Source organism: Ambystoma mexicanum, chromosome 3q, assembly GCF_040938575.1.
Source record: "Ambystoma mexicanum isolate Mex_15411 chromosome 3q, UKY_AmexF1_1, whole genome shotgun sequence".
In the NCBI taxonomy this organism is placed as follows: Eukaryota; Metazoa; Chordata; class Amphibia; order Caudata; family Ambystomatidae; genus Ambystoma; species Ambystoma mexicanum.
In genome coordinates this window covers 690909807-690929981 of record NC_090926.1, presented here as the reverse complement: position 1 = coordinate 690929981, position 20175 = coordinate 690909807, and the positions used below count along the sequence as shown (strand labels likewise).

The 20175-nt window shown below is 48.0% G+C and overlaps 1 protein-coding gene across 2 annotated transcripts in view; it reads left to right on the top strand.

Moving 5' to 3' along the window:
• The window catches only part of NARF (nuclear prelamin A recognition factor), a 527845-nt gene that overhangs the window by 204949 nt on the left and 302721 nt on the right, over positions 1 to 20175 (top strand). For both annotated transcript variants that reach the window (XM_069654602.1, XM_069654603.1), the window contains exons 3-5: positions 4901 to 4981; positions 7271 to 7414; positions 9725 to 9857. In XM_069654602.1, the coding sequence (XP_069510703.1) occupies positions 4901 to 4981; positions 7271 to 7414; positions 9725 to 9857 (358 nt within the window). The remainder of the gene's footprint in view (positions 1 to 4900; positions 4982 to 7270; positions 7415 to 9724; positions 9858 to 20175) is intronic.

Sequence of the window (20175 nt, the reverse complement as noted above, 5' to 3'; positions counted from 1 at the left end):
CTTAACTTGGCCGGCGTTGGGCGTGTACAGGGTGGCTAGTGTGACTCGTGTGCCCTGGGCTGACCCCTTGATCGCAAGAAAACTGCCTCCAAAGCCCCTTTTCGTCTCCACATCGGTGAGAGGCAGCGATTTACCCAAGAGGATACGCACTCCCTCCTTCGAGGATTTGTGCGAGGCCCAGAAGTTTCTGCCCATCTCCTTTCCTTTGATCGTCGACTCGGCCCCCCTTCTATAGTGAGTTTCTTGTAGGAAGAGGGCTAGTAATTTCTGTTTGCGGAATAGGTTACTTGTGAGAGACCGCTTGTTTTGTGAGTTGAGGCCCTTAACATTGAGCGTGCCGATCCGACCTTCAACCATGGTCGTCGCTACCCTTGCCCTGTGAAGCCTCAGTGAGTACCCCCGCTATCATCCGTGGACTTGAACCCCAGAACCATGGCATGGCATTCCCCTTTTCTTTCCCCTCCCCCCTACCCCCTCCCATCCCCAGTTCCCCATTTCCCTTACCCATTTTGTTAGGCGTCCGTCTCCATCGCCCCACATACATCGGGTTTAGTCAACGAACCACCAGGGCTGCTGCCCGGGCCCCGAGAGAGAAAATGGTGTGGATTGTACCCTCTAGATTATACATATATACGAATATTTCACATGTTTAGTCGGAGTCCAATCCCTCTACAAGACTTCCCCCGACCCAGCCCTCTTTATTCCCACTGCATGTCTTATGTCTCGTGGGGCCTGGGCCCAACCGTGAACTAGCTTCCAGTGTGAATCGGGAGGATTCTCGAAGGTCTCGGGGGGCCGCACCTGGCCACCTTCCTACAACAGAGAACACCACTCCGCGTTTCAGACAGGTGGGACCCGAAACCTTCAACCATCAATTTCGGCATAAGCCTCACCAACCGTGGCAACATCCCAATGCAACATACAGTACCCCCCAACATGGAGGGGCCCACTAGGGCCCCTCGGGCAAATGCAATACAGTACAATAACATCACTTTTCTTAACTTTCTCCCCTTCCCTCTTGATCACTCGGATCCATCGCGCGGGCCCTAGCATCAACAAAAGTGGAGCGAATATTTCTCCTCAATTCGCCGGCGGCCACGAGGGGCGAAAGAGCGAATGAACCAAAACAGATCGGCATTGCATTCCTTTTCTTTCCTCTTCTATCCTGTAATGATGCGGGTCCTCCGCGACCTGCCGAGGGATGCCTGGTTTTTTGGAATTTCCGGGTGCCCTTCACTTTGTGTTTCCCCTGGCTGAGGTCGGGACCCCGTGGGGCACGGCTCGGGTCTCTGTCAGATCCGCCGTGCTCCCCCGCGGGCCCCGGGGGTGCCCCAACCAGTTTGTTGATGCCTCTTTGAATGTCCTCTTCTGTAACAAGCTGAAAGTTCTCCTCTTGCCATTCAAAGGATAATAATAATTTCGCATTTATATAGCGCTACGAACCCTCTGGTATCTGAGCGCTGCTTACGAACCCTCAGGTATCCGAGCGCTGCTTATTATTACCCACGGTGTGTGGTGTTCATTTATCGACCTCGGAAGGATGAAAGGCTGAGTTTGGACCCACCGGGATTCGAACCTGCGTTAGCAAGCTCTGCACGGATGTCAAAGCGAGCGCTCTACCCGCTGTGCCACTTGACCGGCTGGATAGGTGGAATGGGTGTCCCCAGCGGTACCGGACCCCCTTCTCCTGCAGCCACCTAGTGATTGGACCGCATTTTTTCCTCATTTGTAGCGTGAGGGCGGATAGGTCCTGGTAGATTGCCACCCTGGAATTGTCGTATTGTATATCTCTTAGGGTTCTAGCGCTTTCAAGTATTTTTGCTTTATCTCTGTAATAGTGGAACTTCGCAAGCACGGAGCGTGGGCCCCTACCGCCTCCACCAGCTCGATGAACCCTATCAATCAGGATGGTTTCTCCGGAGTCAGTTCCCAAGACAATCCTAATGATCTCCTGCACTTTGCCCTCCAGGCAGGTCTGGGTCTCCCCCTCCGCCTCCGTCAGGCCGAAGAATCGCAAGTTACATCTCCGTTCTCGATTTTCCATGTCGTCAACTTTGAGACGGAGCTCCCCCTCGCGCTGCTGCATCTCTTTAAACCTTGCCTCCATCTGAGCTTCCAGGAAGTCGGTGGACGCCTGGCTATTCTCTACCCACTCCATTCTGTCCTCCAACGTGGAGACCTTGGCGGTGAGGTCGGCCAGCTTGGCTCCCATGTCTGTTCTCATCCCCCTGATTTTGTCTAGGATTGTCTGGATATTGATCTGCATGGTGTTCATGTCGGGGGTTGGCGTGGGTGGGGGGGGTTGATCTCCATCTCTGATTTTCGGGGAGTGAATTGGTATCTTGCCAGGGTTTCTTTCCAACTCATGGGGTGTATCCACCTCTAGATCTTCGTGGTTTCTCAATGTTCCTCGTGGTCTCCCCAGGGGCCCGGGGGACAATCCCCCCCCCCCGGTTCCGTCCCAGCTCCAATGAGGTGTCGCGAGGTGGGCGGGTTCTGAGAGTTAGATTAGCTCTGTAGAGTCCCCTTGCGGCCCGTGGGGGTCAGACCCGGGTCCCTCGGCGCGCCCCACTCCATGTGGCCCTGCGTCTGTGATCGGTGGGTGGTCAGGTGCCTCAAGTGTTTACTTGTACGGGGCCACAGGGGACCTTCTATCCGTTGTTCTGCGTGCTGTGGCACTCCACTGGCCATGGCTCTCCTGCACGGCGGCGGGGAGGGTGGTGGTTAGGACGGACAGGCTGCAATCCCCCCCCCCCGCCCACCGACAGCCCCTACTCACGGTTGCTCCGGCTTGGGGCCGGTGGATGCGTTCAGAGGCCGCCGGGGTGGTCGCCCCCCTAGCACCCACTGTAGGCCGACGGGTTCTGTTGTGGATGGCAAGTGACAGGCCCTTAAATAAGGTGGTGAAACCCACGAGGGGCCAGGCGCTCCACAGAGGGGCCCAGGCGCGTTCCCGCGTCGGCCCGGGCCTGTTAGTTGTCGCAGCAGCAGCCGGGGGAGTCCTTATGGCACTTGTTGCTAAGATGTTCCGCCGGGGGGGAGAGGAGAGGGAGGGACCCGGGCACGCACCGCGACGGCCCGGGCCGATTTACCCAGATGTGCATGTGGCAAGCCGGGATCAGGCTGTGGGAGCCCGGGGCGCACTGTCCTCCAAAACCGCAGCGGCGGGAGCCGAAGGCGGGCACGTCGCGGGCGCCCCCGTGGATGAGGGCCCCGATCTCCAAGGGGCTCCCACGGGCTTTCAATGATGTTGGCAGGGGTGGGGGGTGTAGATTCCTCAGGTTGAGAGCTGTGCCCGTCCGCAGAGAGGATGGGCCCTGCCACGGAGCTTCACCTCGTATGCGGCGTGGGCCTAGAGGGGGTACGGGGAGCGCGAAAGCTCCGAATCAAATATCTCGGGGACCCGGGCACCTCCAATGCTCGGGAAGGTGTCGCCGGAGTCCCCAGGAGTACCCCCACCTGGATTCATCCTTTATAGGAGGATAACGTTCCTTTTATCGCAGTTTACTCCACAAATCTCTCGGGGGCCTTAGGGGAGCCGAACGATCAGGCAGCCATCACGCCTGCGCCCCCTGGTGCCCCCCCCTGTACAATCTTATTTTAATGCTGGATTTACACCCGTACCCCAAAATAATCAAAATGGCATGGAGAGAGGATACGGCTTACAAGCAAGTATAATTATAAGCGGTCATCTCCATGCAATTTACTTTTTTATACATAGTAATCGGCCATTTTCATTTGGCGAGTGGTCAAGCCCCTTTTAACCAAGGACGACTTATTCCCATTGGTATGGATAAATATTTTGGAAGGACACGTCACCAAGGTTTGTGTGTATCGAAAAAAAAATGTTCCACTGTGCTTGTATTCGTTTTAGGGTACCAGTTTTTCTGGACCCTGTATGTAATGGTGTTTTTGCGTGCCGAGAGTGAAGAAAAAAGTATACCCACAAACTAAAAACAAGGGTCATGTTCCACCAAGGGACAGTGCATATACACAGCATGTGATTGTTTTCTAGGCAGTGGCAAGTCAATCTTCTTAGGCTTCTACACAGTACATAACAACCATTGGCAATTGGGGATGTGACACTAATTTCCAAAACGAAATATTAGGAGATATGCTGACAAGAACATGTCATGTCTGCATGCAAGTCAAGTCGCCCACACCCAACCCAAGAAAGATGCATTAACATCGCCCTGTTTGTGCACAATTAGTTTGCTTTCTCTAAATTCCTGCCTCTAAAATGTGACTGTGAACCAGGAAGTGTGTGCAGCTTTTCCCTCCTGTCTATTCTCTACAGCATCTACCCATGTGGTTGGAACCACCGTTTCAGGCATGCTCATGAATCTGCAATGTAACTTTCAGATTGCTTTGACGTTCCGAAAATTAGTACTACTGACTTCGGGAGGAATATGTTCCTTCCAAACGTCATCCAGCACATACATGGTTTCTGTCCCACACCATTCATCAATTCCCTTGCCCTTGACCAGTGCAGCTTGTTTTCTCCCCCCACCTTTCTGCACAGGGAGGTTTCTGCTCCCATTGGTCGTCTCCACACTGTTCCGCACCTTCCCCACAGTTGGTGTAGCAGGGCATTTGTTTACACGATGTAGCACCCAAGGCGATACCCTCATTGCACCCCCATCTTGCAAAATCCTGCCCAAATATTATAAAATGATTGCAATATAAACGCAAGGTGGTTTTAGTAATTGTAATGTTGTCATAGCCTGGGCCTTTCAAAGGCAATGCCCCTGTCTTTCTGTGAATCCCCTTCCTTTTCGAATATCCGAAATTGGTTCACCCTGAATTTGTGCTATTATATGTAACCTGGCCTCCGGCATGATGTTTAGGATTGTGTTGGACACAGAAATCTGCATTAATTTTTGCCTCTACTCTTTTTCAGGAATGTAGTAAGAAACCGAAACATGAAGGAAGTGAGAGCTCTACCCCAGAGGACGCCTCGAGCTTGAACGACAGCGATGAGGTGAGTGTGTGTTCAGTGGTTGCTGCCGGCCTATTGGTTGGGCTGGTGGAACCTCTCTGCTCTGGGTGTGCCTCCTTTTTTTTTTTTTTTTTACACATCTCTGGCACGACCTGTGCTATCAGCTCTGTGCATGTGCCCAGAGTTGCCCTGCCCTTGGCTAATCTTGCCTGTCCCACTGCCCTACTTCAACTACCCAGTTAGTACATGAATTGCTGCCCCTCTAGAGGGGTGCCCTAAAACGAATTGTGAGATGACTGCATGGCTAGAGCAGTTCCTTTCGATGGCTGATATGCCGGTCTACCTGACTAACGTTGTCCCAACCCTACCAGCTTTTCAAAGGCACGGCCAAGCTGTGATGTACCTCCGTTTGACAGCTTTGGAAAGTAGTCTGTGGCACTTAATGGCTGATGAAGTAGAATTGATTTGCAGACGGGTTTGCTTGGTGCCTCTAATCCACTCTTTAACGCAGTTACCTGTTAATGCAGCAGCCATGGATGTATTAATTCCTCTGCTTTTTAAGTTTTCTGTTATCAAGTTATATATTTCTATTTAGTGGTCTGCATCTTTTTGCTGCCTTCGTTTTCTGGGTGACTTTTTGTTATTGCTTGGTTGAATGCTGTTATTTCTGCTGGATTTATTCAGCCTTTTTTCTGCACTTTGTGACTAAAGTCTAGTGCCTCTTTTAGTAAGTTGTTCTTTTCCATTCCTTACATTTCTTTTTACGATTTCCTGTTACCTATCCTCTATTGCCTTTTCACTGACTACCGTTTCCGAGACCTCTTGAAATTTCTTTCGTTTCTTGGGCATTTTTAAATTTACAGATCTATAGATTTCAAATGCATTTGTTCATACTTTTTGGTTGTGGCGAATTTGTGTGGCACTTGAAACAGCCAAAACCATTGTTACAAAAGCGAGAGGGAATGGGGGTTCTGAACTGAGATCATCTGTTTGGCATAGCAACGGGCAATGCCATGGCATAAAACTTCAAAATGACTAATCTCTTTTTTTAAACTCTTCTGCCGTACTACCGACTGAGAAGTTCCTAACGATATTTGCTTCAATTGGAGTATTCTAAGAAGGTAATCTAGTTCCAGGCTTTCCATTTCCCAGCTGCGGAGTGATTTCATATTGGGCTATATTGGGACAATCTGGCTATTCTTGGGCTACATTTAACGGCAGAGCTGTTATTTTTGTCTGCATGTGGCAGCCTCTTTACCCAAGGCCCACTCTCTCGGCCCCCTTCCGCCCACTCGAGGCCCACTCTCTCTGCCCCTTTCCACCCACCCGAGGCCCACTCTCTCTGCCCCCGCCAGCCCACCAAAGGCCCACTCTCTGACCACTTTGCCCCTGCCTACCCCTGGCCCACTCTCTCTGCCCCGCCCGCCCACCCGAGGCCCACTCTCTCTGACCACTTTGCCCCTGCCCACCCGAGGCCCACTCTCTCTGCCCCGCCCGCCCACCCGAGGCCCACTCTCTCTGCCCCGCCCGCCCACCCGAGGCCCACTCTCTCTGCCCCGCCCGCCCACCCGAGGCCCACTCTCTCTGCCCCGCCCGCCCGCCCACCCGAGGCCCACTCTCTCTGCCCCGCCCGCCCACCCGAGGCCCACTCTCTCTGCCCCGCCCGCCCACCCGAGGCCCACTCTCTGCCCCGCCCCCTGACACCCACTCTGTGCCCCCCGACGCCCACTCTATGTGCCCACCCACCCGATGCCCTCTCTCTGCCTCGCCCGACGTCCCCTCTCTCTGCCACCACCCGACGCCCCCTCTCTCTGCCCCCGCCCGCCCACCCGACAACCCTTTGGCTCCTTGGCTTCTGTGTCCCATCTACCTGTCCATGGTTTCCCGATGCCAGTGTCTTGGGGATTTTGAGCCTGTTTTCATTTCTTTGATTTCCATGTTCATGTTTTCAGATGCCTTTGGTTCATGATACATTGTAGTGTGTGGTGAATGTTTATAGGTCCTTCCGTTTCCATTGTCTGTTTACAGTATCCCTGTGGTTTAACTGTTAACATTTGTTTGGGAGTCTGTGGCTTAGGGAGTTGTCACTTTCGGGTGTTTTTCTCCTACATACTTTGTCTTCTGGTGCTATTTTACAATTAACTGCACTTAGTGGCCCCTGTTTTCAGTACATTTTTTGGGGAGGCCAGTTTTATTCTAACCTTTCCTGTGATAGCTCCCTATGTAATACCTGTAATTCCCACATTTGTGTGCTGCGTTTTAAAAATAAAAATGTATTTCTTCTGGTCGACATTGCCAATGATCTTTGAATGTGGCCGGCTTATTTTTCAGTTAGACGAATTCCATAAATTGGCTAGCGCCAAAATCTTCTTAAGTGACTGCCTGGCCTGTGACAGCTGCGTGACCTGGAAGGAGAGCGCCAAGATCGCCCTGCAAAACCAGAAGGAACTTTTCCGAATTCTGAACCTCAATAAGGTGCCATCTCCAGCAGCTTTTTGCTTTTATCCTAAGTTAATGGAGTTTGTGTATGCCTGTGTTGGTGTGGAGAAGTACGTTTTTATGCCTCACTTCCACCATAACCATGCCGTTCTGTCTTTCACCTTTTGCATGGAAACGTATGTTAGCTATTTCTGCATATTGTATATTAGATGAAGAGCCGTGGTTCAAAACTATAATTCTATAAAAACTATAATTCAGTGATACCAAGTGGTGCTAAGGATGTCAACACTAATGCGAATCATGTCCCCACATTTTTGTACTTGTCATGAGCAACAATAGCTCAAGAAAAAGAGTGGTATTCCAAACTGGTTAGGGTAATTTTAAAGTAAATATGAAGACCAACACAAAAAAAAGCTACAGGACACTCGATTTTCCGTGTCATACACCACAGGTGGAGATGTCATGAGTGACGGTGGATGATAAATGCATGTGTAAGGAAACCTTATTGGAGAATGCATGGATTTCTGCTGCTACTAGAATGTTCAATTTAGACCTTTTTTCACCGCAATATATAGTTTTTTTAACCCACGAAGGGGCACCATTTATTTGGTGCCCACCATCACTACATTAAACACAGGACGGACTAGGTAGCTCCAATACAATCCTTAGTTTACCACGGCAGAAAAGAAATGTAATTGCAACGGTGCCCTTTGCACACCTAGGACTTTGTCATAACTTAACAAAATAGTGGATCATTTTGATTAGCCCAATCAACCTCACAATATACGCCCACCTTTTTATGATGCTTTAGGTAACCCAAACACACCTTTTTGATCATACTTAAAGAACAAGATTCAGGCATTTGTAAGGTGTATACAATTCCCGTTTGTGAACATATGGTTTTGAGAGTTTTAAAGAAAGTGAAGAGGGGGGTCTGTGACTGAAACGAACCAAATGACCAGGCCTGTGTATTGCCTCCGCTTCTCAATGATGAATATTGGATTTTGTTTAAAATGCAAATTAAATTGTGCAAGTTTATTTGCCTATTGCTAAATTAGTATGGACAATTTTAACACATGTTCATGTTTTCTCTTAGAATGCTTTACAAGGCAGGAAAAAACATTAGGACTAATAACACCATTCTTATTCATGCAGAAAATTGCCAGGATGTGGTTGCCTGGAGAGGGAAGCACACGCACATTCATTTGAAAGTATTCGGTGGGCAGGAGAATCTGCCAACCTTTTGCAGCCCCAAAGAGATCTCCTCATGTGCCCTTCTCACGGGCAAAGGGATAAAGGGATAGCAATTGTCAGAGCAGCACATGAAATAGCTTTGTATTTAAAAGTCTTGAATGGTCACTTGCAACTCTGGACTGTGCAACTTTGAATTGGCAGTACTTGTGGGGGGGGTGGTGGGGGGAGAGGGGGGTAAGAAAATCTGAGCCCCTCTGCCAGCATTGCGACCTCCCAGGAAAAGGCCCCCTGGGGGATATGCCCCTGACCGGATTCCTGCCTCCCTGTTACATGTGCAGCAGTAGCACAAAAGTGCCTGGGTGCCTGGCATGCAGTGTAAGAATCTCTTCTCACTCGCATCCCGGAGTAAACCGTAACCATCCTGCTTCGAACCGCCCCCCCCGCACCCCCCACACACACCTCCCGCACAGGCAGAACTTGTTGATATTTCAATCACACAAAAGCAGCAGTGCAAGTATCGTTGGTACACAAACACACACACACACACGCAATGTGCTAATTCAGTTCTGGTTTTAACTCTGCATGAGGACACTTATAGTCGTGGATTTATAGTGTGAGGTGGTGGAGAGAAGAATGCAGGACTAAGCATTGGAATGAAAACTTAAAACCGGGATGGACCATCATTTCCCTAATGGGTTGGGGCACGTTTGCATGTATGCAACACATTCAGACGGAGCAGCAACAATGCATGCTTCCTTATCACACACACCTAGTATATATAGTTTGCCTTCATCGACCCTCAAGACCAGCTTACAAGGTGGTTGTGAAATTATATGTTGCAAGGCAAGCGGGGTGTGTGCACGCAGAGCATAATGCTATACCTTCCTTTTAGGCTCCCAATACCCTCAGGCTTCTAACCTGTTTGTAGCTGGATTTTTCCTTCGTTTGTAAAACTTCCTTTATATTCTTTTTACATTGTTTCCAGTTTCTTTGTGTGTGCTCCTTACCACCAGTTTCTTGGCTCATCCCATCATTGTATATTTTTAAGAATGGATTTCAAGTCATGCTGCACCTGGTGGCCACACTTTGCTGGCCACTAATTTGTCATGTCAGTGCCATAACAACGTTCTTTCTTCTTCTCATCTCTAACAGAAATGTGATGCCTCAAAACACAAAGTGCTGGCTGTGTCCGTCTGCCCCCAGTCCTTGCCTTATTTTGCTGCTAAATTCAACCTGTGTGTGAACGACGCTGCCAAGAGATTGTGCGGTTTCCTCAAGAGCCTCGGTACGTTCAGTTCTGTGGACCCGAAGTGCACGAGTGCTCATTCATGTTTGCTTACTGCTGCACCTTTCTTTCTCCCTTAACCTCAAGGCTGCATTGTGCAGTAACCAGAAGAGGGATTGTTGATTCACCAGTATTGAGTACTTTGAGGTCAGAAGGGCACAGCAGGGATGAATTAGACGGCTAGCTGGTCTGCTCAGAGGCTGGTATTTAGGCCGTCTGGCGTACAGTGCCATCTCATGCTGACGCTGCTGACTGGTGGCAAACCGAGGAACCAAAGTCCTAAACAGACTGGGTATGGGGGGGGGGGGGGCAGATTCATTCTATATTCCGTTGCTTAGCATTTTCCCAGGGTCACTTTGGTTTGTTTGTACAGCACAAAGCAGAACACACGGTTTCTCTTCCTTTTTCATAGTGACATCAAACTTTGCAAACTAGCAGCACCGTCTTAAATAACCACATTTCTGATGGGTGTAATTGTAAGCGCAGCCCGAAACCCCAACGAGGGGGGAAATTGATTAAGAGCGATTGTAATTGAGGGACTCTAGGAGAGGCTCGAAGTTGAGAACACAACCAAGAAATGCTTATTGCAGGATATAAAGTGGATTGAAGGACATTCCTTAGTATGTATTATTTAATTATTAGCAGTACTTTCGTAACGGGTAGTCATTTTTCCCACTGTCCCAGTTTTTATCTGTGGTCCCCTTGGACCTCACGTGTGGTAGAAATTATAGCAATTGCGGAAAGAGCGGCTGCTACCCATATTTTTTGTAGATGTGAACTTAGGGTTTGAGTTGTATATGCTCACAAAATCGATAGCGAAAGGTTATGTTTAGCCATGGGCGTAATTATAGGGGGACACAAGGGGGACAAGTCCCTCCCAACTTTTGTGGCATGCCTTTTTGTCCCCCCCATCTTGTGGTGGGAGGACCTGGGGGCCGCATTGTGGCTGCTGCAGTCTTTGATCATTTAATAGGACTGTTCGAGCCTGGCTGAGGTGCCCAGCCAGGCTTGCGCTGTCTCATCTGTGCTGAAGCACGTAAACTGCTCTCCTGAACATCCGTGAAGACCTGCTCTCCAACCTTGACTCCAATACCCTGTGTGTCCTCATCTTGCTTGATCTCTCTTCTGCCTTTGACACTGTCAACCATGCCATCCTGCTCAACTGTCTCCGTGATAACCTGGGTATCACTGGTCAGGCTCTGGCATGGCAGACCTCTTTCCTCTCCGACCGACCCTCGCAGGACCAAATTGGGTCCTTCCTCTCCGATATCCTTTTCTCTACCATTGGTGTCCCCCAGGGATCTAACCTCTCTCCCTGGCTTTTCAACCAATACCTGGCACTCCTTGCCCACCGCATCGCCACTCTCTGCCCCAACTTTCAGTGCCATGCAGATGATACTCAGCTCATTTTCAGGCTACCCTCGGCCTCCTCCTCTCCTTCCCTCATCTCCGACTCTGTCTGTCTGCTATCCAGGAGTGGTGTGCCGCCAATGACCTCTGCCTTAATGCCAGTAAGACTGAGATTTTACTCATTGGCACACCCACTCCCTCCTTCCATGCATCTCTCTGGCAGGCCTCTTGGCTCTCTTCCTGCTCCCAAGTGCAAGGCCAAAAACCTCAGGGTCATCTTCGACTCCACACTCTCCTTCTCCCCTCACATCTCTGATGTCTCAAAGAAGTCACACTACCAGCTGCACCTCCTCAGAGGTATTCCTCCTTTCCTCTCCTTCCCCCAGAAGCTCACCGTCTCCAGAGCCCTGGTTCTCTCTAGGATGGACTATTGCAACAGCCTCTATCTAAATCTGCCTGCCTCTACTCTCCGCCCTCTGCAACCTATCCAGAACAGGACTGCGAGACTTGTCCTTGGCCTCAAGCCCAGGGATCGGATCTCTTCAGGACTGAAATCTCTGCACTGGCTCCCAGTGGCTGCAAGGATTAAGTTCAAAACCCTCTGCATTGTCCACAAGGCCATCTGGGGCCTGGGGCCGCAATACCTTCAACTCTCTCTTCCCAAATATCTTCCTTCTCGAGCTCTTCGCTCAACCGCCTCCAACTCCCTCCGGGTCCGTCGCTTCTCTAAGCAACGAGTTGCACTTGCCAGCATCCGGCCGTTATTTTTCTTATTTATTCTACTATCCCATCTACTGCACTTTCCCCTCACCCATGTACTGCACTTTTACCCTCTCCCTTCCCATGCACTTGCGCAATCTGAATGACACCTGGCCTACTAAGATTGTTGTCTGTCTTCCCTCTGTTCCCCCTCCCCTGCCTCGTCGCGCCTCGAAACACTTGTGTATAGGCGCCGTATAAATGCCATATCATATCATTGCCATAATGCCGAGCTGAACTCGGCCGTGTGTATGTTTGTTGGAGGGCTGGGCTGCAGGCTGACCCTAGTGAGGGGGCACATTTGGACAATCACATTTGGGGTCGGGGAATCCAGCATTGCAAGAGTGAGGGGTGAGGTAAGCAACGAAATGCAGTACGTGTAAACATTTTAATTTGCACCCCCAAACTGCCCACCCCTCCCCAATCTACTTTTTTGGTAACATTAGTGTCAGATGGCATTTTTATAGATAATAAACTTGCCGGATCATTGCAGATGCAGGAAAGTCATCTGTTAGAGCTTTGTCCAGGCCCTCTGGGGCAAAATACATGGAAACCTCCTAATTTGCACATGGATTGCACCAACAGAAGTGACTACACAGAAAAGGACGTTACAAGGAGCATCATTAGTCTTTGATACATAGAGGCACCATGGAAGTGACCTTAGAATAAGTTGCCATAGGTAAGCCAAGTGGCAAATAACTTTGTAGTGCACAATACCTATATTTCACTATTGTTATATATGGAGCAACTCTATAGTCATTAGGCTTTTTTATTATAATAGCATGATATATTAAAATAAGCTTTGAAGTGAATCAGAATCACGTAGAGAGCTTCAGATAATGCACAGTGTGATTGAATGAATTGTCCAGATTCACACACTTTGGTTAAATGGTGAAACTGGGATGTGAACAATGTAAGCAACTGTGCGCTTCTTCCCAGGTTTAGTTGATAGATATTTAGTAAGGTTTTGCTTTACATTTCATGTGCTTAAATAATTATTTCTGCCAATGCCTTGGAAGCAAACCACATTACATAATAAGCTAGACTTTCATAGTCAACTAACTGTACCTTATATACATTGTCATAGAAATATGTTGAGGAATGAGAGTATGGTTTTAGTTCTATTATTCCCATCTTGAATGCAAAGTCACAATAGCCTCATGCCGATTAACGTGAGCCCAACAAATCCCCCTTGGGTTTTAAAGCCATAGTCATTATTTCATAAAGCATGCAACATTATGAACCCTTATAACTTCTGATCCCTCCCTCCCATACACATTTCTAAAGGGACAAAAGTCCCTGCTAATAGTCGCCACCTCCCTCCCATCAGTGTCTAATGGCTCGCTGTGTAATGCTCTGTTGACACAGAGCAACATGAGGACCCTTTGATTCCAGGAGCTCCTTGGGACATTGCCCTGGCAGCAGGACACCTCTACCGTTCGGAAAGGGTAAGGTGTCCTGTTGCCAGGACAATAAGCGTGCTTAGCAGGAATTGCTTGGCACACATTATCCTACGAGTGGGACACCTTTTCCTTTGGGCGCCCTCTTTGAGGTGCCAAACGAGAGTGGCGTCCCACTGACAAATGTCCCGGTCTGACCTCCCGCTCGGTACGCTAATTCTTGGAGTCATTTAAACACATGAAAACATACCTTAGTTTTAATGAGTAAGAATGTTGCAAGTAATTAATGAAATCAGAATAAGCAACCTAATGTGCTGTTTTAAAATCTTGCAGTTGTCCATTTTGTATTATGTCTATATGTTTGTTTGAGTCAATGCCCTGGTGGCAATAATAAAACACCAGCCCCCTTCTGCATGCTTGCAGGCCCTCGTTAGGTGGAGGGGGCGCAGGCCTTTTAACTGTTGTCAATACAGTGAATTCTAAAGACCAACTGTAGTGTTCTGTTTCAGAAGAGTGGAGTGTCTTTAGAAGTGAATTTTAAACGTAAGCCACCAGTCATATGAAAGTTATAACATAGCGTTGGCAATGGACTCTTGTGGTGTAGTCGTTTGGTGTTATCCCTCAGAGCCACCATCCGCCCTTCCTCCAACCCGCCCCTTTCTTTCAGTTGTCATGTCCCCCCAACATTTTCAGCAAAGTTACACCACTGTGTTTAGCGCACGTAGACCTCAGCATCTGTAGGATGCACATTGTACCACAAGTGGGCACATGTGTTTATGGTGTACCTAACAGAAAAGTAGCGGTGGGCACATGGGTAGGATTCATGTGCATCTTTGTGCCCGTGTCTGTTGTGTCGCGCTCTGTGCATTCTGCAAGATGTGGCAGCATTTTGGCATGCTTGCAGCGGCTAGCGCTGTCGCGTTTCTGGCAATGATCAGCGTCATGCCACAGAGCAAAACATCCTGACACTACATGGCATACACCCTGAGGCAAAACAGTGTAAGAGAATATTGTAACAGACTTTTAACAATACACAATTTTTATGATCGGAAGAAATAAGTTCCGTTTTTCGGTCAAGGGACGACAGCACAATCCTCAAAAACAATGCAATCCCAGCTTTTAATGTAATCATTCGCAAAATGCATATGCGTATGTTTCCGTTAATGATTGTGGGAAATACACCAAAATGTCGCCTCCAGAATTCCGACTTTATTATAATTTATTTTTATTTTTTCAGCCCCACTTACACCACATATTGTCACAAGATATTATGCAGCACAAGCAAGTCGGGGACCTTTTCCCCCTGCAATGAAGGTCGCGCACAATAAAAGGCTTTTTTTTTTTATTATTACACAGAATTCTTTTGGAGGAGGCCTCCAACCCGTCTTGCACCCAACCTCCACCAGCACCTCTTTTCCCAAAAAATCAGGAACCAGGCCAGTGTGTTGTAAATGAATAATTTATTAATTTATTATTATCCAATCAGAACCAAAATATGAAAGCAGGCGCTAATGTTGTGGCAACATAATGCACAGGCTTCTAGAATATAACCAGGTTAAGAAATACGGTAATGCCACATCAATTTTGTGTTGTGAAAAGCAATGCCCAATGATTTCACTCAACTGATTACAGGAAGGTTAAGCGCCCCCCCCCCCCCCCTGTGACAATGGAAAACAGTGTTTTCAATGATTCAATACAACTGCCATGGGACAACACACAAGGGTATTTTGTGCTGCTTACACTAGAGAACAAATAGGACCTCAAACAGACTAGATAGCACACATGGAAAATCCGATTTTAACACAGGCAGCACATGAGAAAGAAAAAAAGGGAATATAATTCGAATGCGTGATCAGGGTATGATAGAGGAGGAAGGATAGAGTAGGAAACACAATTTTTCAAAGGTAAAAAGACATTTTTGGTAAAACGAAATTGTAAATCATACTGAATTTGTCTGGTGCTTGAAATGACAGGCAAGCTCAAAACCATGAAAAACAAAGGAACGGCAATACCAAATCCGAGCTCAGAGGAAGGGGAATACTGTAGGAAAATCACTTTTTAAAGGATGAAAAGAAATTTTTGGAAAAACAAATAGAAATCCCAGTAATTTGACTGGGTCTGAAAATGACATGTATGCTTTCATCAATGAGAAAGGCACATGGGAACCACAGTTTTCAGTGAAAATGATAGGGGCCAAAGGATTCTCACAGTGGGAACAACTGTTTGGGTTTAATATGACAGATGGAAATGGGGATTTGTTTTTAAACACACAATTTACAGACCAATTTGGTTTTAGCTTATAATGGGAATCATTCTTTTGGGGCAACACTTTAAACTATAACGAATACATGAAAACACTGGGAACAAGATTGTTGGTTTTCAAATGTTTTCAACATTCTTGAACCGTGAATTTCAATGGGGGAATTCATTGATTTACTAAGCAAAATACTAGCGATCTACACAGACACTGGGAATTCTTAATTGGGAAGTGGCGAAATACACAGACAGGCAATGGTTCCTTCCACAGGAAAATAACTTAACTATGCAAGCAAAGAAAGGACATTTCAGGGGAAAGAGAACTATAATCAACAGATCAACAAGGGATGATTTTGTTGCATAGGAAAAAGTTGTTCCATAGGGAAAAAGGACTTAACTGCACAGATGAACACAGGATTTGTCAATGGGCGCGTTGCCACAATGCACAGACAAATAAAGTACTTTTCAATAGAAAAATGACAATTTCACAGATAGAATAGAGGGTTTTCCTTATGGGGACACTCTAGGCTAGTGCTTAAATAGATGGGACTTGTTTAATCTGTGGCTGTGGAGGTCTATACTCGGAGAAAAAAATTGTCCTCCTGGTCATCAAGGGCGCCAGGGCTTCACTGCAGAGGCAATGAAAGGGGTCAGTCAGGGCCTCACTCTGTCCTCCCAATCAGCTACTCCAGCTCCCTGCTTTACTTCTAAGACTAGGCCCAATTTTCTGCAAGGATAGCTCCAGATTTTCAGTCTGCTGCACACCTCGGATTTTGTAGAGAGAATCCTCAGTTGAGGATGAGTAACTTATTTGTAAGCCAAATGACATCACTGCTGTCATCCTCCTCGCACAACTGATTTGGCAGTGGTCAAGCGTTCCCTCCCCCTCTGCAAGCCAGTAGGCCCAGAGAATGTAGGAGCGATTTGAGCAGCAAGGGGAGGATGCCCCATCAATCATATGACTGAGGCAGGGGGTTGGATCTGGCTTTTGTAACTGGAAATCTGACATTTTAATAATTACCTTTTCTCATCCTGTTATGTCACCTATGGTTGCATTTCTAGATACTATATTTTTCAGGCCGTTGCCTAAACCTTGTTTGATGACCGTGGGACCTATTGGTGCGAAGCTACAGTTTTCTTTTGCTCACGGCCAAACTGTATTACTGAACAATCGGGCACTTGATGGGTAGAATACCCATCACCTGTTACACATTTTCTCAAATATTTATTATCGTCATATTTACACAGAGATCACAATCAAATTTGCTCTTATAACCTTTTTATTTTAACGTCACCAAAGTCATTTTTGGTTGAAGAAATGCAGCTTGCGGTCAGCTTTCCAGAAATCCACACATGAATATTCTGGGATGGATATTTTGGATATTGCACGAAGAAAAGCACATCTCCTCATTGTGTGCAATGGGGCATCAACCCTCTCCATAAACCTGCCCCCACCCTCTTCCCTCTGGGGCTGTGATGTCTTTAGAAGGCAATGATTTTGGTCAAAGTACAAAACTCCATTCTGCAGTGCAGGTTTGCACACAAATTCACACGCTGGATTCTGCCATTTTTTCCAAGATGGTCTCAGCCTTTCCAGATCTTTCTCAAAAATATCATGAGATCTTCCACTCAAGTGTGGCAAGGAACATTTTCAGGCCTCACTAGGATTAGATGCCTAAATTTGCTCCTTCGTGTTTGGCCATGGGCCTCATTTTGCACATACTCATGCGCGTGCCTTTTGCTGAGGGGCATATCTCCCCCACTGACTCCGGGGTTGGAAAAAAAAAGTCAGCCTTTTTCGGCCGTCGGACATCTGGGGGTTGTAGTAATCACAGATCCATAATTGTGTTCTTATATAGGGCTTCATACTGGATCCTTCCAGCTTCTGTAATAGGTGTTATTACCCCATTAATACTTTGGAAAGATTTAATGCAGACTGGCCCCATGTGAGAGACCACCACTTAACTCATAAGCTATAACCCCCGGGCACCTTAGATCAACGTTATCAATTTGTGCGGGAAAAAAAGAAAACTGAGCACTTGGTCCGAACAGAGTTGAGTAAACCATGCTAGTAGATGCCAAAAAAGTTATGCCTAGTATGGATGAGCATAATTGCCTGCAAACCGCCGGCACTCCTCTCCCTTGCATTTCTCTTCTAGAAATCTTCCAGTTCTAGGAATCTGTAATCACCAAGGAGCCTCAAATTGATGGCAAATAATGGCTTTTCAAGTCCAGTTACACAGCAGAGGGCTGCTGCTGATCTCTTGTTAACCAGGTGAAGGCTTACTAGTGACCAGAGTTCAAATAAGGGATGCAGCTTTGTCGAGTGCACCCAGGATCTGCAGCAACAGGTATGCATGTGGTCCTAAATTGCTGGTTCCAATTCTGCTGTTGGAACTTGATATTTCAGTCGTTCTGAGCACTTGACTGTGCTTTAAATTATAAATGTATATTATAATTTTAACAAAATACTCACCAAACAGTGCTGCCCTTGATTGTCCCAATTGCTTGTACCAATTGCATGTTCCCACTGCATCAACCTGCAATACCTCTATTGCTTCGAATGGATTGTGTTGTTCCACATATTCCTCATCTTTGATACTCAAATCTGCCTGCAGCTTGCTTCAGAATTTTATTTTCATAGTATCGGGCACTGTGCACGTCCGAGTCATGGCCCTCGTCGGCCTCCGTCATGTTCTCTGCCATGATGTCGACACTGGTAGAAGTAGCATGTGCGGCGACTGTTGCCTTAGTAGTTCCATTTTCCGCATGCTAGCAAGCTTTGGACCGTTCTTCGACTCAGCAAAATCTAACTGCGTTTATATAGTCGAAGTCTAAGGATGTCGACAGCAAAGACTTGATTCAAGTAGTGCTCCGAATGTGGAGCAGAAATTTCCATAACGGACCCGCATTGAATCTGTTTGTGGTGCCTGGGGTGATCTATTCAGCAAATTCTTGATGGAAAGCACTGTTTTTAGACATAGTCGGGACATTAAGTTAAAAAAGATATGGGGAGGCCACCAGGGGGCACACAGATGCAGAGAGCCTCTGTAACTCTCCTGCCTCATGGTCCCAATAAGTGGCTTGAGCCCCCACTTATGACGCCCCCAAGGCAGACCGAACAGAGGGGCATGGGAAACCCCCCCCCCCCGTACCTGTGGTCCCAACAGCAGAGAAAATCAGCCACAGACTCGAGAAGAACCGACAGCGGAAGAACGCAGGGAAAGCGAAAGTGAAATCCGCTTTAGGAAGGAGCTACGCAGCAGAAGGGGAGAGCACCTCATTCGCCTGCGGGGACCTTGTAAAGATCCTCTGGTGGCGCATAGAGTCGGAAGGTGGATCCGGACGCTGTTGCCACCCCCGGGACAGAACGGCAGGTGAGGCCCTCCAGGGCTCATGAGGGGATATCAACACCGGACCAGGTGCCCTAGGAGGGAAGCAGAGCCGGTGTGTGATGCAAGCACAGGCCGCACCAGAGTTCAGAGTCCCCCGAAACTACACAGAGCTGCCGTGGAGTGGAGGGACGCGGCCTCAGTGAAATAAGATGGGTCGTACTCCTCTTTTGAGGGCTTGACCGAGTGGCGGTGCAGAGCACATCACAAGGAGTCCCCGGTGGACCAGCGACGCTCTGCCCACAAAAAGGACCTGCTAGGCACATACGCACAGACTTACATGATCGCCCTGGAGGGGTGCAGAGGTAAGTGCATGAGCGCTTGCCCCATTTCGAATATTGGTGCCCGGAGACGCCGGCCCAGCCCGCATGGGCACAGAGGATTGCTTGCTGATTGGGTTGTATCGCCCGACCCTGCAGTGAAGCTTCTGGGACCGCGGAGACGTAGGGAGCTGGGCCATATGCGGCCTATAAGGGAGATTCCACTATGGGCCCTTAACGGACCAGAGGGTCCTAACCAGCACACTGTACACTAGGAGTAGTGCGGCCAACTGATGGGCACGTCAGGGATACTTGGAAGTGGGCAACCCATTTGATGAGATCATCTCCCCATTCCTGTACTCCAGACCTACTCTTACTGGGTTATAGGTCAAAGTTTCGACTCAAAAGGGTCGAATGACAAAGGGTCGAGTCAATTCGACCGAAAAAAAGGGTCAACCTCTGTTTTTGGTGTAAAAACACCTTTTTAACCTATACTAAAGCAAAAAAAATATGCATTTAAAAAAAAAAAATTCAATCCTTTTTGTTTTCGGTCGAAGTGACTCAACCCTTTTGTCATTCGACCCTTTTGAGTCGAAACTTTGACCGGACACCCTCTTACTGCACATGAAAAGACTATAGGGTAAGAGAGTAGCGCGCAGGACACGTACAAACTGAGAGACATTGAAAGTAGACCTGGATCAACGGGGTGGTGGGGCCCTTGTTAGCCCGTCTCATCGGGGGGGAACATCCACGGGAGTGAGGAACCCCAGGTTCATAACTTAGGGGGTGTGCCCGCCCTGAGGAGGAGCCTCTATCTAACCATACCCGATGACAGCAGGAGCGAAGACTCATCCGTAGAGGACTAGAAGAAAGAGGTCACCAGGCCCAGGGAGGGTTGGGC